The following is a 17,796-nucleotide window of genomic DNA, read 5'->3' as shown; positions in this document are numbered from 1 at the left end:
CATAATTAGTGTCTTTATTTGAAAATAAACACAGCGGTTTCAGACATTTACATCAGCTGTAATATTACAAACACTGGATAGATCAGACTGTACATGCAGCGAGCTCTCACTCCAGAAAAACAACAGATCATACATGAAAAGAAGGTCTGGAAGGCACAAGTCTGGACAGACATACTGATTAATATTGCTATCATTACGGCCATGCTATCATCAAACAGTTTTAGTTTGTAAAGGCATCATTAGTGAAGATCAAACATAGAGACAAGGCGACTTACTAAAACGAGTCTTTTACTCTGATCTTGATTTTTAAATTACTTCACAAAAGACAACAAAACACATCACAGTGCTCAAAGTTTCTAATTAATTTAAGGAGAACAGGAAACTGCAGCATAACTTGCATAATATTTGAACTATGAGCACAATGGAGACAAAATTGCTTAACTCTGTATACAATTCAAAATCTGCTGAGAACATAGCAGCTGCTCTATTTTAGTCGATGCTGGTTTTCTATGTAAGACTTCTCTGAAGCAACAATAGGCACAGTGTCTTTTAGGACTGGATATCCAGGTGACATTCATATGTGGCGAGTACAATATGACTGCTGTTAAGTGGTTAAAAGAATACATGCTTTCATAAAGATGAGGCAAAGAAAATAAAAATAAAGACTTTAGTGGAGGAAGACAACATACATGAATGATTTCAGTGATTATTCACTACACAGCAAAACTTAGAGGCTGCTCAGTGTAGACTTAAAAAAAACTACTTTATTAAATAAAAGTTGAATCCAGTTTTCATTATTTATAATGATTAGTATATTTTGCAATACGTTGCAGTACCTTAGTGTTTTTTTTTCTTCTTTTTAATATAAAGATTTTCTGCTTGCGTTTTACACTCCAGCATCTATTTGTTTGAAAGTTTAAAAAGTGCATATGCTCTAAGACACTGTCTTATAATACAGTACAAACACAAACAGGAAGCAGAATTAAGTCCTGTTTACATTCCTTTACACTGGCTTGGCAGCATTAAGGGCATACAGGATACTCGGCTTCTCCTCAATGACACGGACCAACAGGTTGTCTATGTATTCCTCAAGCTCAACGATCTTGGCGTCCTTCTTGGTAAGGTCAGCCTGCTGCTTCACCACCATTGTGATCAGCTCCTCCTGAGTCAGCTGAGTGAACGGTCCACTTTCCACAGAGTCCATCATCTGAATGAAAAGAAGATAATTCGGTGAATGCTTTTTAAATTAGGACATATTGAGGAATTCATTTAAGCACACAAAGAAAAACAAATCAAAGAAATTGGAATATAAAAGTTCCATTACTTTTCTGACAAAATAATTAATATCATCACCATCTACCAAGTTAAAGAAAAGAGAGACAAGAAGAACGTTTGAGAAAGTTTCTAAAAATACTTTGAGAGCAGACTGCCAGACGATCTTAGATGTGTAAAATCCAATCGTCTCATAGCACCACCTGGCATTTTTTTCCATGCTACTCCTTGTAAATAAGAGCACAGTGCAGACCATGTTGCACAGTGGAAAAGAGATTTTAGGTTATCCAGGCACGAGTTGTTCCTACAGCAAAAGCCGGTCAGGTTAACGGTGTTTACGTGCCAGTACATTATACCAGTATGACAGTACCTTTGTCTTTGCTGGTGTGCTGTCCCGGACCTTTATCTCTTTCATAGCGTGGATGCCCTGGCTCTCTGATGTGCTCATAGGCTTCACGGGATGAGGCCTGTAAATAAAGGCATTACGTTACTGTAAGGCCTGATAGTTTACTAAGTAAATAGAAGAAGAGGTACAGAAGCCCCACAGAAAATGATTAAGAAATATTTTGTGTAGGAGAAAAACAATTAAATGATGTGTTTTATCATCTTCCATAATCATTTCTACCGTATTCAAAGTGCATTTGAAGTGCAATATTCAACATTCAGATTGAAATCAAGTGTGAGGAAAGTTTCCAAGAAATCACAGCCTGGAAAACAGCCACACCACAAGATAAATCCCAGCAACTTATTCGCCTCCCAGTATAACAGCACCATATGTGATCCACCATAACTGAATCAAGCTCAACCCTCATCAAAGGCTAACTCTGAAAACAGCCTGGTCAATCTCACCTGCGTGAATTTATCGCTAGCCCGCTTCCATTGCTATTCTGAGTACTGACAGGCTGAACCTCAGATGGTGACACCATCGCTTGCAAAGTTTCCTTCCCCCCAGACAAGATTTCTGGTTCCTCCATAACTACTTGAAGGGGCTCTGAAGCTTGAAAAAAAGATCGGTCTCCAAAAAGATCCTCTCCTTCACTGAAACTGCTCTGTGTTTTCCCATCATTGGGAAGCAGCAGTGGGATATCTCTGAAACCTTGAGTGGCAGTGGGTATTATCTGCTGTGTGGGAGTAGTGGATGGAAGGCTCTTCTTTCCTTTTTGTGAATTCTTTCTTTGGAAAGCAGGACTGTCTAGGACTGACTCATCATCCGTTTTCCTGTATTCACTCTGTTTCTTCAAATCACTGCCATTAAAACTGGTGAAAGGATCTGGTGTTTTTTCTTGACCAAAAACTTTATCAAAGTCACTTGCTGTCATTCCCCAATCTCGAGGTGTCGCCTCCTTCCTACTAGCATCGCCAGTAAAAAGTGAATCAACGTTTTCCTTCTGCAGTGTCCATGGGTCTCTGGAAAGAAGCTGAGTACTGGGGAATGGGTCCTCCTCTGCAAAGCCGTCTTTTAACTTTTTGTCTGTGCTGCTCATACTTGAATTAAATACTTTTGGGATGTTACCGTTCACAGCAGATTGTTGTTCCTTTGTTAGCTCGTTGGCACTGACCCTTTGTCTGGGTTTAGCTGTGGGTGCTTCTTTGTTCATAGTGGCTTGTTCTTTGCTTTGATCACTTGAAGGTGGTGTATTCAAGTCCATTTGGCTTGGTGTTCTGGGTGAAGGTGTGGGTGAAGGTTGCAGCACCTTTCTTGCGCCATCTCCTGACGTAACTCTGCTTGAAGTGTCCGATATTACTGATGCTGGGGATGCAGGTTGACTACGTGTCACTGAAGACTGTTGAGAAACACTCGGGCTTTGTTTCTGACTGGAATCTGCTGCTGATCGTGGAAGTGGAGATGTCACTGGTTTAGGAGGAGTCGGGGCTGGTGCTTTTTTTGTTGACACAGGTTTGGTCTCCTGAGGTTTAGCTTGGGAAAGCCTCATGTTAGGAGTCTCCAGTGAAACAGAAGACCTAGGACTTGGTGTATGCTCCAATGGACCGTCCACACTCATCTCAGGACCCAAGAGTACAGGTGCACCCTTGTGTTTCTGATTGACCTCAGCAATTATATTATCCCATCGAGGCTGCCCTTTCACCCCGTGTCTCCTCTGAGGGAAGAGGGTTTCATAATCTGGAAGTGGCACAGAGGTTTTGCCTGGTTGCGGTTCTTCTGGCTCTTCATAAGCCGGGTTTTGAATCTCTCTGACAGGAGTAAGATTTCCTCTGGTTTGGCTCCTGTAAGTGGGTGGTAGGAGGGCCCTTCTGTTCTGATCTGCCATGGTGGGTGAAGACCCCTCAGATCCAGATGACAAATTCTCTGTGTTGCCACGGGGAGAACTAGGTGGGCTTTGATTGCTATTTCTTGGAGCTAAAGATGAGTGGAGGCGGGAGAAAGTATCAGGGGACCCAGATGGGACTCTGGACAGGATGGACTCAGAGTTGGCTGGGGAAGGAGACAGCTGACTGGGGGTTTGGAAGTCAGAAGGTTCAGGCTCCAAAGATTGAGCCAATCTGCCAGGAGTGAAAACAAAGGCCTACAGGTCATTACTGGCACCCTCACTTCACCAGTGTATAAACCGTCACCAATAACAAGCAGATAACATCTCAACAAGCAGGTAACTACATTCCCCATGTACTGGCTCATATAATGTAGCGGTTGTTTAACACTGATCAATAAACTCTTCACTTTGATTTATCGACTGTTGCACCTTTGTACTGAAACAAGCCGCTAGTATAACAAAATATTTTCTCATAAAATGGTCCACTATTCAATGAGAGGAAGCTGCTGATATTTACACATTTTACGGTCGCTCTTTTAGCCTAATGACTGTACATAACAATGACATCATCCTACTTAGATCACTCCATGCAGGCCTAACACTGCAACATAATTTAAGGGCCATCTTTCATGGCCTAAATCTCTAAAACATTTTGGAAATCAGAGATTACTGCAGCAACTGCAGCAATAAAAAGGTCATTCACCTACCATTATGATCCAGATCTAAGAATTCCAGTCCGATCCAGAACACAATGATATTGAAAAAAAGATCTTAAACACAATATAAAAGAAAAGAAAATCGAACCAGCCACGACATTCACGCAGAAAGCAGCACTATGGCTCAGTCGCTCCTTATGAACTTTGTTCAGCCTACAACTTGTTCCACAACATCTTTACAGATTTAAACCCCACCTTCTTTGTCATCGGTACAAACCAAACCGGTTTCACAGGTTCGTCAGCCATCGGAGGATGGAGTTAAGAGTAACTCATGACAAAAGCAAGATCAGATAAGAAGGTTGTGTAAATTCCAGGGTTCAGTGTTGAAAGGCATAATATACAGCAAAACTGACCAATCAGAAGCACCTGACATCATGACATATTTAGTGCAGACTGTATGGTTAAGTGTGCTTTGTGCAATGTAGTGAGAAAAAGGCCTACCTGGGTTTGACTGCAGACACTTTTGCGGTGCGGTTAAGGAAGACCATGGCAGAGGGGGTTTGTGCCTTGCTGCTGGATTTCTGATGATCGGTTGGGCTGACATTGCTGCTTAGAGAAACATCTGAGCTGAGGGTGATGTCCTCAAATGGGTTGGTGGAATGACGGGAGACAGGCTGATTGGGATCTTGCGCATCCAAAGTACGGGCTGGGGTGGGCAGCTGTACCTCCTCCTTTTTCTCCTCCTTCTTCTTGATCATTCCGAACAAGGACGACAGTCTGTCACTCATGGACGCCTCTTCCTGACGTTTCTGCTCCTCTGCTCGTCGACGCTCCTCCTCAAGCCGCTGATTTTCTGCTGCTTCCATCATCTTGCGTTGCTCTTCTTGCTTTCGCCTCTCATCCTCCTCCATCTGTTTCTTCCTCCTGGCCTCATCCTCTAGGAAGCGTCTCTTCCTCTCCTGTTCCTCTTGCAGTCTACGCTCCTCTTCCTCCTGCAGCCTCTTGAGCTGTGCCCTGTGTTTCTCCTCTTCCTCAATCCTCTTTGCTTCTGCTATGCGCCTTTCTTCTGCTTGCCTTCTTTCCTCCTCCTCTTGATGGTGCTGTTGTTCGTGTGAAGCTCTGTCTGTTGATGGGACAGATACACTCCTGAAAGCATCTGCAGAGAGATCAGAAGTGTGTTTGCGGACATCTTCCACAGAGCCTCGACCAGAGCTGTTCAGACTGAGTGTAGATCCACTCTTGGGTTCTGTCTCCTCTGTGTACACATGGCTGCCGTTAATGCACAGGTTGTTCAGGTCACTGTTGCTCTGCTTGGAGCGGCCCAGCAGGGAGAAAGGACCCAAAGACACCTTGCTGTCAGAGCTGCCGGTTCGTTTGTGTCCCAATTTGAATTTCTTCTTAACTGCGGGGAGAGAGACAGTGAGGCATGATGTCATTGTTGACATGCAAAACAACTTACGCAACTTGCGCTGGCAACAGCAAACAATAAACAGAGAACAGAGGTTAAATTACCATCAGGAGAGTTGACATTGAGACCAGATGAGCGGCTGCCACTCAGAGATGAATTCTTCTCAGGCAGTGTCCCCAGTGTGGACATGGACTGTGAGATGTTACGCTGCAAGTTTGATTTGGGGGCAAAGAGCTTTTTGAGCTTAGATTTCTTTTTCTCATCTGGAGATTGGTTGAGTGACTGCGCGTCAGCCTCGCCCTCACTGTCTGTGAGGACCTGGCTAACAGAGGGCACAATCGCTGAGGCCGAGTCGGAGAAACCATCCTTTTTCTTCCCACGCACTTTGTCCTTTATCTTGGAAATGCGAGAGCGTGGTTTGTCCTGCATGGAAAGGTCAAACATGCTGGCTGACATATTGTTTCTCATAAATTGGATATCTAGCAGCACCTCTCCTCGTGCCTTGTCCTCTTTTCCCGTTTTGTCCACCAGCTTGAACCATCTGCAAATGTCAGAAATAATGAATCATGTGTTAAAACTGAATTATCGGAAGATAACAGGATTTGACTTTTGTTTCAGAACTATTTATATGATTTGTCTTTATATAGTATGCACAGCTTCACACAAACACAAAAACCTGAACCTTAAAAAAATAAAAAAAAAATTGAGATAGGGCTGTGCGATATGACCAAAATCTCATATCCCGATATAAGAATTCTATCGTTCGATAATGATATAAATCACAAAAATGTACAATTTTCTGTAAATTCTGTGAATCTCGGGCAGCTCGTCTTGCGGGAAGTGTTTCCAGCTGCGCGTCATGTACCTGGAGTCGAGTGTTTTAACCGATGCATGAAGCTACACATTTTTAGACATAAGTTGTAAAGGCCGCCGTTTTCTTTGTGAGTATTTATTACACGGCGTGCTGCGGGGAAAAGCCTGTTCTAACGTTTGAGTCTAAGGTTTATTTTTTAGCACCTGGCGGCTCTTTTTTTTTAATTCTCATCCGTAAATAATCTGCTCTTTCACATGATTCAGTTTATTTTGAAAAGTCTCAACAGGATCTTGAGCTTTATTGTGAAAGATTTATGTGGAACATAAACAAGCGGACATGCGATGCTGTTACCGTCGTTGTTGCTAACCACAACGCATAGTGTGGTTATATAAAATATAAGAGAAAGAGAGAACTTTAAGAAATTAATATAGCCACTACAGTGACCATCAAAATGATGAAAAAATATTGCCGTAAACAGTTTATTTTGCGACACCACGAAACAAACGATAGCGTAAAATGAAACGATAGACGTTTTTATATCGTCATCCGATATATATCGTTATGTCGAACAGCCCGAAATTGAGACATGTAAACAATAAATCTTAAATCCCCCAAACTCTGTAACACAGGTTGATTTACTATTGCAACTTTATTCTCAGGATTTCTACTTTAGATTTTTTAATGCTGCCTCCAGAGTCACCACTCTTATTCTTAAACACTGCTACACAGTGCAAATTGAGTTAACTATATTTGTTTTATGTAATTTCGATCAATCTTTTTCTCACAATAAAAAGATGTGATGGAAATTATACTGAAAATTATTATATACAAATAGATTTTTAAACATATAGAAAACAGTCTAGTTGTTACAGGCCTCATTAATCAATCACGTCAAAATTCCCAGATAATGCATTAGACATGAAAAATGTTAATGGTTTCAACAATTTGACAATTGTTATTGTGATTATAACGTGAGCTAAATCTGAAAATGTTTTTTGATTTTGGCTTATCAAATGTCCTGCAGTTTTTCAGTGTAATATTGGAGTGTGCATTGCTTTTCAAAAACCTGCTTTTGGTCATGACATTACTCTTTTATACAATAATTTGAATGCAGGGCTTAAATTACGTTTTATGTATGAAAGACATTGAAGAATAAATATCTGACTGCAAAAAAAGAACCTGAACCAAAATGAGCAGGTTCCTAACACTTGTGACATCTAATACATCAGCCCTGCTGGCATTTGTCTGCCGATTGTTAACCTGAGACTGAAAGGTGTCTATACTGTACAGCTTGTTGTAGTTCCTGTTAGGAGTACCATGCCAACGGCAGCTTTGTTCAGGCTCCCCCATCATGTCCTCTCTGTTGCACAGGATCAGCTCTTATTTTCTGTAAGGGAAAGGTAAGTGTGTTCTGGAGAGGCCCGTTTAAAAGCAAGCCAAAACACGCAGTTAGTGCCACCGCATACTGTCGCACGCCATTTGTATAATTTAAAACAAAGACATTATAAGGGCTCTAAAGGTTTTTCTCAAAACCATGCTATTATTAGATGTACTAATAGTTCAGCAGTCGCGCCCATTTTGTCAAGCCTTTCCCCTTTTTAACCTTATTGTTTCACAGCACATTCCTCTGACCGTTTCACATGAGGTAAAGGTCACAGTTTTTATTTCATTTGTGCAACATGTTGTGAATCTTATTAAAGTTCCGTCTGTCCTTGCATGACTTAAACTGAGGCCTCTGAAGCTATCTACTTCCGCCCAAAACGTTGTGTAGTCCTAATCTGACACCAAACTGCAATTTAAAGGAAGTTCACAGCCAGCACATTTATTTGTCATGGAGCAGATATGCAGATAGTCTGCTGTAGGGAAACAGCTAGGAAACAAGCATGGGAGTGAAACAGCATTCCTCACGGCACCTCCCTATGTGTGTGAAGTGTGTGTTATAATTAAATTTAAGCTGACTCTAATTCAAACATTCTTCATCTCCCACTCTAAACCAAGAATGCCAAAGCAAACAATCGCTGGCCGAGTCGAGGCACAAGGGCACGGAGATAACATTTTCACAAGTCAGTCAAGAAACAGCTTTGTCCTCTTGTCTTCAATAACAACAGGGCGTGCACCAAGAGGACTACGAAAACAATATGAATTAACACGAGTACTAACAAGCTGTCGGGCTGTTCCAACTTTTGTATTGTTTGCACATGCATATAAAGCCTCCTCCCTGACGCATGAGCTCACTGGTCTTGCTGGACAGGTTCCCTCTGTCAATAGCTTCCCTTTCATGTGTAATGATTAACAAACATCCTTATCCTGTGAACCAACACCAGCCAGTATGGAGGATTCAGCCAATAAAAAACAAAGAAGTATAAAAACAATCTCATACAGATAGGCTACAATTGGCTGTTACTGCTCCACATACAGCCATGTTAAAAATTATCTTTAGGAAAGTTGTCTGATGTTACTGGGCGTCATATTTCACTTAGATGGGAAATTTTCCTGTCCGCTTTGTTTGCAAAATACTGTGACTCATATGTCTGAACACATGAGTCCTACTCTGGGAACTGCCTCTGCAAATGGTTGAACATTAGGGCTGCATGATACAAGGAAAACTGATAACGGCTGATAAAATTGTTCAATACTGCCACGATCACACGACATACAAATAATACACAAATACTGAACTATGCATATTAGTCATACAGTTCAGATCAGCACATCTGATATTTTGTGGGCATACTCTCTTCTTCTTCCCTGTATAGTTAGTAAGAAGTGATGGGTATGTATATAATAAATGATATTTTTTTTTTCATTAATATCCTTACTGGTACTAAAACAGAAGTAGAAAAGTCACTGGGTTATTTCATCTCAAATCACTGTGAGCCTTCTGCTTGAATATCGCAAAAACCATTAAAGATAAAAGCCTGAAATGTTCCACTTGGTTTTTCTTTACAAATTACAAATGGATCAGGATTTGTAACTTGGAACAGAGACTTCAAAAAAAATAGACAATATTCTCTAGTTTAAATATGAATAAATATACAAATGGAAAATTAAAGCTGTCCTGTAAAGTCATAACTAGTGAAACAATCATTTTGTTACATTTCACAGTAAAGCAAAATGAAACGTGTAAAATGTTTTTAAAAAATGAGACCACTCTATTTTCACTCAACTTTCATGCTGGACTTAGCGAATGCGACAAGCTGTACCACAAAAATTGCCTCCAAATAATGTACAAACACAGCAGCAGGACTCCTTACATGTTCTAGCAAGCAAGCTCACATTACCACTCTTTACACTGGCTCCCAGTTGATTGAAGAATTTGTTTTCAAATTCTCATGACTGCATACAGAGCACTACAGCGACTAGCTCCAGACCATTTATCTTAATTTCATCTCAAGCATACTTTTTAGTGTCTGTTTTACTATATTTTAATCAAGGTTGTATTGCTTTTACTTATATTTTTATTTTATTTTTAGATTAAAATGTTAATTTTAGCACTTTGTTCATTTATGTATGTTCTAAACAACTCATATTAGCCCAATAAGTGTGCTGTGGTTCTGCATAGCAGTGGTAGATGGGAGCTCCTGAAAAGGTTAGACTCTTGTTATTTGTTTCTTTTTGTTTGCAAAAATGCAATCACACCAACAAGCACAGTTATCAAGAACTCTAAAAACAGAGTACCCCTTCAGCTGGGCACAGCGTCCACCACCTCCTCACTGCCCACTGAGTCTTTATAAGAGACGAGAGACTTCAGCTCCAGGCAACAAAACACAGAACAGTCGATACCACTTTTTAATGTCTCAGGCACCAGGAAGGTAGAAGACAAAAATAAAAGCGGTAACACCACAAATATGTTGTAGATTACTCTAATGTATCCAGGACCCCAAGCTGAGAGGTGGCATGTGTAAATACAATGATTTTTCTGTTTGAGTTTGTGATTTGTTTATCTTGAGTGTTCGCCCTGTCATGCTCTCCATGTTGAAGTATATCTATCCAAGATCTTGTCCTTACTGCCTCTGCAGAGACAAATTAAAGGACTGTTTGACGTTTTTAAAATTTAAAACCTACATAAATAACATCTAGAGGCGAAACGGATTACCTGGAAACTGGACAATAAATTAAATTAATCATTTCAGTGAGTGTTTCAGCAAAACTTTCAACCACCCGCAAGTTTAAGCCTTCAAATGGCTGGAATTTCCTGCTTTGTCCTTTGAGACAATAAACACTGGGTTTAGGACAATACGGTGCAAAAATAACTATTACTTGTAGGTCATTCATAATGCAGTATAGCTCAATATCATACTTGTGAAAAATTAAGTTTAGAGGAATCTTTGAAAAAAAAAACAACATTTAAAACAATCTGGTATATTAAGATAGTAAAACTTGCTTTCATAGAAAAAAAATGCACTCCAATGGAGCTGCAAAGATGAGTAAGTCCAAGTAAATTGTTAAACTGATATCTATCTATCTGTGTATCTATCTGATGTCTGGCCTTAAAACCTAATTTCATCTCGCTAAACTGTTTTGTATTAGAGGAAAAGTGTCAGGTTCCCTTTCAACTGGAAAACAAAGCCTTCGGTGTCACACCCTGTATCAGCACAACAGGGGAGCAGCGCAGTAATCTAACACCACATACTTCAAGGGAAAACCAGCAACATCCAATACCCCTGCACGCATACTGCATCTTACAGAACAGGAGGAGCAGGACAAGGCAGGAGAACGAAGGAGCTCAGTTATGAAATGGAAATAGCAAGGAATGAACTTTGGCATGAACATGGAAAAAGAACCTGAGCAAGCAAAAGATAACATTTCAAATATGGTGGTACAATAACCAAGAGCATGAGGTCATTCCAGCACCATAATCTAGGCTGCCCCCGGGGTGAGTGATTACTAAGAAGTAGCAAGCGCTACCTCACTCCTTCATTACCAAAGGTCACTTCATAATTACTGGGAAAGTTTTACCAGTGTAGCCTAAAATAAACCACCTGTATTTTTAACATTTCTTTTACATAAGAGGGTGTCCAACCCAATTTGACAATTCTAAAGCAAAGCTCTGTTTGGATTCATGTTACACCCACGTTACACCCATGTCAGCGCCATTCATGTAATGCGTCTGGGTGTGAGCAGACATATTTTAAGCTAGTCTTGAGGAATGCTTAGGATTAACAAAAGCTAAGTGATTTTAAGGCATGCCTCCACCATCAAGCATTAGTGATCGTCATTGTCTTAAAATAATTTGTGAAGTAAAAGTGAACCCACAAGCATGCAGGGTTGGACCAATGACGACAGACAAGCAAAGGAAAGAATGATCTCAGACCAAGTCAGTGGATGGTTTTAAAACACAAACGAAAAAAGGAAGAGGAAGAGAACAGAGGCTCCACCCAAGTTCACGTTTATCATAAACAGCAAACCAAAAAAAAATATATGACATCAGAACACTGAATTATTCAAGTGGGTGTCTAGAAACTCAACTTGTCTAGATAAGCCCCGCAATTGCAAAGTCAGTAAACCAATAAACTCAATGACTATGACATTATTCACTGCTGTGTTTCACAGTGGACACATACAAAGTCAAAAGATACTCCAGAGTATTTCACATAATGTAATTCTCAGTGACTATAAGCCGTGCTGCCGCATTATAACAAACATTGACATAAATTCTTCTGGAATTCCTTTTAATTTAATAAAAAGCTAATCTGGTGCTTTACTAAATGGTAGGTAAATTGTTCGACTTACTTTGGGCAAAGTTACCAAGCTGGTAAACTAGATCATCAGACAGGCACTTATAAAGCCCAATAGGTATGCTAATACCTCCTCAGAATAGCTGAAGCAAAGTTCAAGTCTGCAGCTGAGAGGTAAAAATCTAATCCAACTACCCAGTGATTCTGAAAGTTAATATACAGCCCTGGAATTGCACTGTGACACACGATAAGCCAGTCACAGTAAAACTGGTGGCACTTTGGCTGTAACATTTATTAAGATTACTGCTTCTTCAAAGTCTGTTCCCTTCAGTGGGAAACGTTTTTTTTTGTTTGTTTGTTTTAGCAGAATATAGATACCAGCTAGAGAACGGTGTGGAAACAAACTCGATATCAGCTTACTTACCTCTTCCTAGAAACAATGCATTTAACCTAGCCTTATGGTCTAGACTACATTACATTTGCAACTAGTTTGCTCTCCACTGTTTGCCTTGCTCTTATTTTTGTATACTTCTCTCTTGTTTTGTATATACATTTCTCCTGTTTCCCATTTATTCCTGCTGTCGACTATTTATAGTTTATTCCGGCACGGTTTGTGTGGAGCACCTAGAATTTCATTGTACATGTACAATGACAATAAAGGGCCCTATTCTCTTCTCTTCTATATGAAGCTCTGAAACGAAAGTTATTTGGATAGTCATTTTTCATTGTGCAGTGCTCTAAGGCTGCTGCTGCACTAAAACCCAGACTCATTATAAACGTAAAAGAAGACTTAAACATACTTAGTCAGAACTAATGGGGGAATCTGTGAGACCCCAAACCCCTCCCAAAACTGCTTAGCTGACACTTACTCTGTCTTTTTGCGAGCCTTGTTGTCATAAAGCTGCAGCAGGTTTATCACAGCTTGGCCCAAGAACTTGTCCAGCCCCACTTGGGCACGGTGCATTACTATGATATACAGCATACAGCGCTCAGCGTTTCCCGGGTGGAAGAGCGGCAGGTCGAACGAAGCCTCTTCTTTCCACACCGGATCGACAGACTTCTCAGCCACGGAGGTAGAAAACTTGTCTTTGGCCACCTGGATGATGGCGTAGGAGTCGTTGGTGCCATTCTTTCCCTTGGTACGCAGGTTCCGAGCCTGGTGCACCGTTACCTGGACACTCGTAGGATACGACTGCTGGCTCTGGTCGGCCAGAGACATCGCTAAAGTCCGTCAAGCCTTACTAAAAGTTATTCAGAACTGTCTCGAAAAATACCTCAATAAAACGGAAGACTGGTTAACCTTTTCTTGAACTCTGTTGTTCACCTTCGGCGTCCTCTGCGGTTCTAGGTGTGGGTTACCTAGCTTGACTTCAGTTCGGGAAGCTCAGTATGATGTCGTAATACTTCTCCCTCCTCTTTGAAAGGCTGTACCTCAGCCTCTGATAACATTTAAGTTCAGTTCACACTTACTTTACCATTTGCATGGTAATATTAGCCTAGGTAACCCAACCAGGGCACTGTAGCGTAACTAAATCCTTCAAGAGGCTTTTATAAACACAGTTCTATCCGCCAAGTTGAATAGTTTACTTCCCTGATGTAAGGAGTTCCCACCCATACTCTACATATCGCTCTCCGATTGGCCAATTCTTCAGTCGTCTATAAAAAGTCAGTTAGCGATTGGACCGCAGAGGAGGAGGGCTTTAATAACTCACAGACCGTTAACCGGGGCTGAAAAGCACTGACCAGGAATCAGTTTAGCCTGGGAAACGCAATGCAAGACTGAAAGAGATCAGCAGTTACCGCCGAACTGAGTCCAGTGCTGGTAATTGCGTGCTTGAAAGGGACAGAAAATGGCCATTTTTAAAAATGTAAAAATATTTTTATAACACATTTTGAAAAAGGTTTTTTTTAATTTGTTAAGTCTAAAACGAATGTTTTTAATAATTAAATTAAATTACTATTATTATTAAGCAAAAAACAATTACAAAAAATATTGTGTTTTCACGTCATTAATTTAAAAACTACCAGTAATGTAATGTACTTTTGTCTTACTTTATATTTTACATTGTTCTTTGCCTGCGGGAGCACAGGGAACAGTGTGTTACAGGTAAGACTTATGAAATTACGTCACAGCAACATAGATCTAAGGGCATCTAAAATCCTATCATACAGTAACTATGAATTCATTTATCTACCAGGCCCTTTTCAACAAAGTTTAAGCCATTGCAAATTATTTTCAGGCAATGTCCCTTTAATGAAATGAACATCATATTAAGAACACAATATTTCATATGACCACAATAATACTGGGTTTTTGTAGGCTTGTGTAATTGCAAGATAGAGTACACTCCACTGGATATTTCAGTAAATGAAGACGATTGGGTTATTTACAAAATGCAACATTCAGTTATAAATAATTAAAGATGTGAATTATTGAAATCAAGCAACAAGCAGCTGTGGCTCCATTCTTCAGCAACATAAAGGTTTTTCTTTGGCACAAAGAAAAATACATCAGAAATTAAACATAATATTTTAGTGCCCTGATTATTTTTCCTTTTAAATAAAGACTTTGTCTTGCATGCAACTTGCAAATTGGAAATTGTTAACAAAAGCATAGTTACTGATAGAGAGGCAACATTAAGATTATATGTATACCTATCGCCCATGATATTAAATGAACCAGACAAGTCTATCTTTCTAATCAACAAAATCATACCACGCCTATATAATAAAATATGACAAAGAAAGAGCATACACACAGCAACAAGTGTAACAACACAGGGTGTGTTGCCCAGAGAACAATGGAGAAACGTGGCAATGAGGTGCGTAGCAGAAATACTATTTCCTGTTAATGTAAATTCCTGAATTGCAAGTGCATTAAAAAGCTCATAAAACAGAAGTATGGCTTTGGATTTGTGAGTCAACTCAAGGCAATACTACGGTGGCCCCTAAATTACAAACAGCTCGACCACCACAATCAAAAACCTGCTAAATACAGCTTAAAGGAAATCTCAATCCAGGTTCCTCTGCTATCCAGGAGGGGGCAGTCATTCAGGTATTAGATCAGACAAGGTCTGAGTGGGTATATTGTGAATTTATCACACAAGAGAAGCTCCAGCAGTGCTGATAGGAGTACATAGAAATGAAAAGGAAACATCTTTTTATATTTAAAAGTTTCGCATAGCCTTTTTATTTCACTCTGAGATTCTGTACAGCCACACTCACGCAAATCCTCTTCTGTTGTGTGAGCGCGCACACACACAAACACACACACACACACACACACACTGAAGCATAAACTTGCAGACAACATAGAAGTGCATACATGAGTAACACAACCAGTTATTCGAAGCGCACATAAGGGTGAAAGTTTTTCCACGGATTAAATGCATATAGCTTGACTTTGGAAATGGCCCATCTCGTAAACCATTTCATGCTATAGTTGATATGCATAGAAAAATCACAATTAAAACATTAAAGCTTTCATTAGATATCTAAAATCAACATCATATGCCAATTTTAGAAATGACTTGTACATTTTTATAAGATAAATGTGTATCTTCTTTTTGAAAATGACAATAAAAACACCTGCCTTAGTATTTTTTATTTTTTAAATCATTTCACAGCAAACTCTCTCAACGCTACTGAGGCAAAAGTACCAGTTTAGGGTCCTGGATGCCTTCATGATATTATATCTTAAATTAGATAATTATTAAGAGACCGTTGAAACATAACCCAGTCATTCAAGAGTTCATTAAGGACATGCATAGTTGTTCACATGTAAGCATATTTTACACCGTGGTTTCACTTTTCCACAAACCACTCTTCATTCCAACAGAGCTCTGTGATTGGTCTGTGCCACTCATGTCCTGCTCTAGTTCCAGCACAGAGTTTTTCAGGTTGCCATTTTGGCTAGCGGCCCCCGGCACAGTGGCGGTGTCGCCGTTCAGAGGGTAGGAGCAGCGCTTTGTTTCCGCAGAAGCTGCGACTTTTAAATTGTCTCTGCTGGCACATCGCCTCTGAGCATTTTGCATGGCCACTCGGGTGGCCATCGATGGCAGCAGGGGGAATGGTTTGCGACTCCCGCTGCTGCCTCCATCACTTCCCTCCGAGGGGCTCGTAGCTACTGATTCTCCCACCCGCTTCCCGTTTGTCAGCACGCTGGCCTGGTTCTCTGACAGACTGTGGTGAATGCTGCCATTCTCACTTGTGGCTTGTTTGTAAACAGCATGCGATGAACTGAGGTGGTCTAAACCTATGGGCCCTAAAGCTCCAAGACTGCCCCCACCTCCAGCAGCCCTTAGAGCTTTGAGACGATAGTGACCTCTGCCCTCGCCCCGATGATAGTATTGACTACTGCCTTGTTTAGTTCTGCTGCTTGCTTTCCTTCTCTGGGGCTGTCCTGGGGCTGCAGAGTTAATGGTGGGCAGAACATTGTTTGTAGGCTTGGTGATGTTGTCAGTACTGGTGCTAGTGTTGTTGCCCGTAGGAGCACGTGAAGTGCCGTTTGAATTGTCTTGCGTCGCCTGCAGCAGGTTGGTGAGCTTGCAAGGCCCTGGGCCCACGCTGCTGATCCCACTTGGTGTGGATGACGACCTAGCTGATGAGGAATTATGAGAGTCACCAGGTGGATGGCAGTTGATAAAAAGCTGGGATCCCTGTTCAGAGGTCTGGACCCCACTCCCAGTAGTGCATGTATGGGTGTAGGTAGACATGGGATGAGGGCGTTGATAGCCTGGGCAACAAGCCAGCCAAGAGGTCTGGACATCTTGTCGCCGGAAGCAGTGGTGCACCACCAGAAAACCCCCCAAAACTGTTGCGACTATCCCATAGAGACAGCTAAACAACAAGCTAGTGTGACCTGTAAGCCACACTGCCATGGCTGCACAACACCACAGAGCCACAAACAGGAAGTGGGTGGCCACCAGCACAGAGAACTGTGTCTTGAGCGAATACTGATCCTCTGGAGACATAACAGGGTGTACAGGTCCAGTCACTGAGTCTGTGGAGAGCAGGCTGGTACTTCCTGCGAGCGCAGGATGGCTCTCGGTCACAGGAGAAGACAGAGTGGTTCCTGTGCATTCTTTGGCCCCACGGCGCCTCAAGCGAAAAACAGTGCACAGGAAATAGATCCAGGTCACCAACACCACCAGGCCAGCGGGGACAAAGAAAGACCCCAGGCTGGAGCGCCGGACCAGCCAGCAGCTGCAAGAGGCAGAAAAGATTGCAGGACAGTCAGCACAAAACAAGGACATCTTTGTGTGTCATTCGCTTCAGAAGCAATCCAAACAACACAAAGTCAAGGGCCAAATGGCTCAAGGATATAAAGAGAGGCACTTACTAAGGGCTGTTGTCTCCATAGTCGTTAACATTGACAGCTGCTGTGATCCCACAAATGATGAGAGGAACACCATCAGCTATCAAATAGAACCTTGAATAACAGAGAGACACATATCAAACTCATGAGATAAAAAGCGATTCTTGTGCATGTTTGACCTTTGGCTGCCATGATCTTTTTTCTTTTCCTTTTGGTGTTTTAATGTATTCCTGGCTCTCTATCATGTGCAGGGCTTTATGATCTTTGGCTGTCTTAGTAGGCACAGTGTTACATGGGTCAGCACAGACACCAGAATCTATGTTCTCATCTAATGTGGCTGAATAGGCAACAAATGGTGGCTGGAGGTCAGAGGCACAGTGT

The 17,796-nt window shown here is 41.2% G+C and overlaps 2 protein-coding genes across 2 annotated transcripts in view; both read right to left on the bottom strand.

Annotated features, from left to right (window-relative positions):
• rab11fip1a (RAB11 family interacting protein 1 (class I) a) lies at nt 1–13,699 on the bottom strand. Its single transcript, XM_087849036.1, has 6 exons — nt 12,968–13,699; nt 5,711–6,147; nt 4,700–5,600; nt 2,122–3,774; nt 1,643–1,739; nt 1–1,207 (listed from the first exon to the last, which is right to left on the bottom strand). Exons 1-6 carry the CDS (start codon nt 13,315–13,317, stop codon nt 1,004–1,006), a joined length of 3,642 nt encoding a protein of 1,213 aa, XP_087705162.1. The 5' UTR covers nt 13,318–13,699; the 3' UTR covers nt 1–1,003.
• A 629-nt stretch (nt 13,700–14,328) lies between these two features.
• The window catches only part of adgra2 (adhesion G protein-coupled receptor A2), a 39,613-nt gene continuing 36,145 nt past the window's right edge, over nt 14,329–17,796 (bottom strand). Inside the window, exons 18-19 of the mRNA XM_006784010.3 lie at nt 17,440–17,529; nt 14,329–17,303 (exon numbers count right to left, since the gene is read on the bottom strand). Coding sequence (XP_006784073.2) covers nt 15,890–17,303; nt 17,440–17,529 — 1,504 coding nt within the window. The 3' untranslated portion in view covers nt 14,329–15,889. The remainder of the gene's footprint in view (nt 17,304–17,439; nt 17,530–17,796) is intronic.

The sequence above is a fragment of the Neolamprologus brichardi genome, chromosome 12, assembly GCF_056152115.1.
Source record: "Neolamprologus brichardi isolate AB-2024 chromosome 12, ASM5615211v1, whole genome shotgun sequence".
Taxonomy (NCBI): domain Eukaryota; kingdom Metazoa; phylum Chordata; class Actinopteri; order Cichliformes; family Cichlidae; genus Neolamprologus; species Neolamprologus brichardi.
Note: the sequence above shows the minus strand (reverse complement) of the source record. Positions and strands in the feature narration are given on the sequence as shown.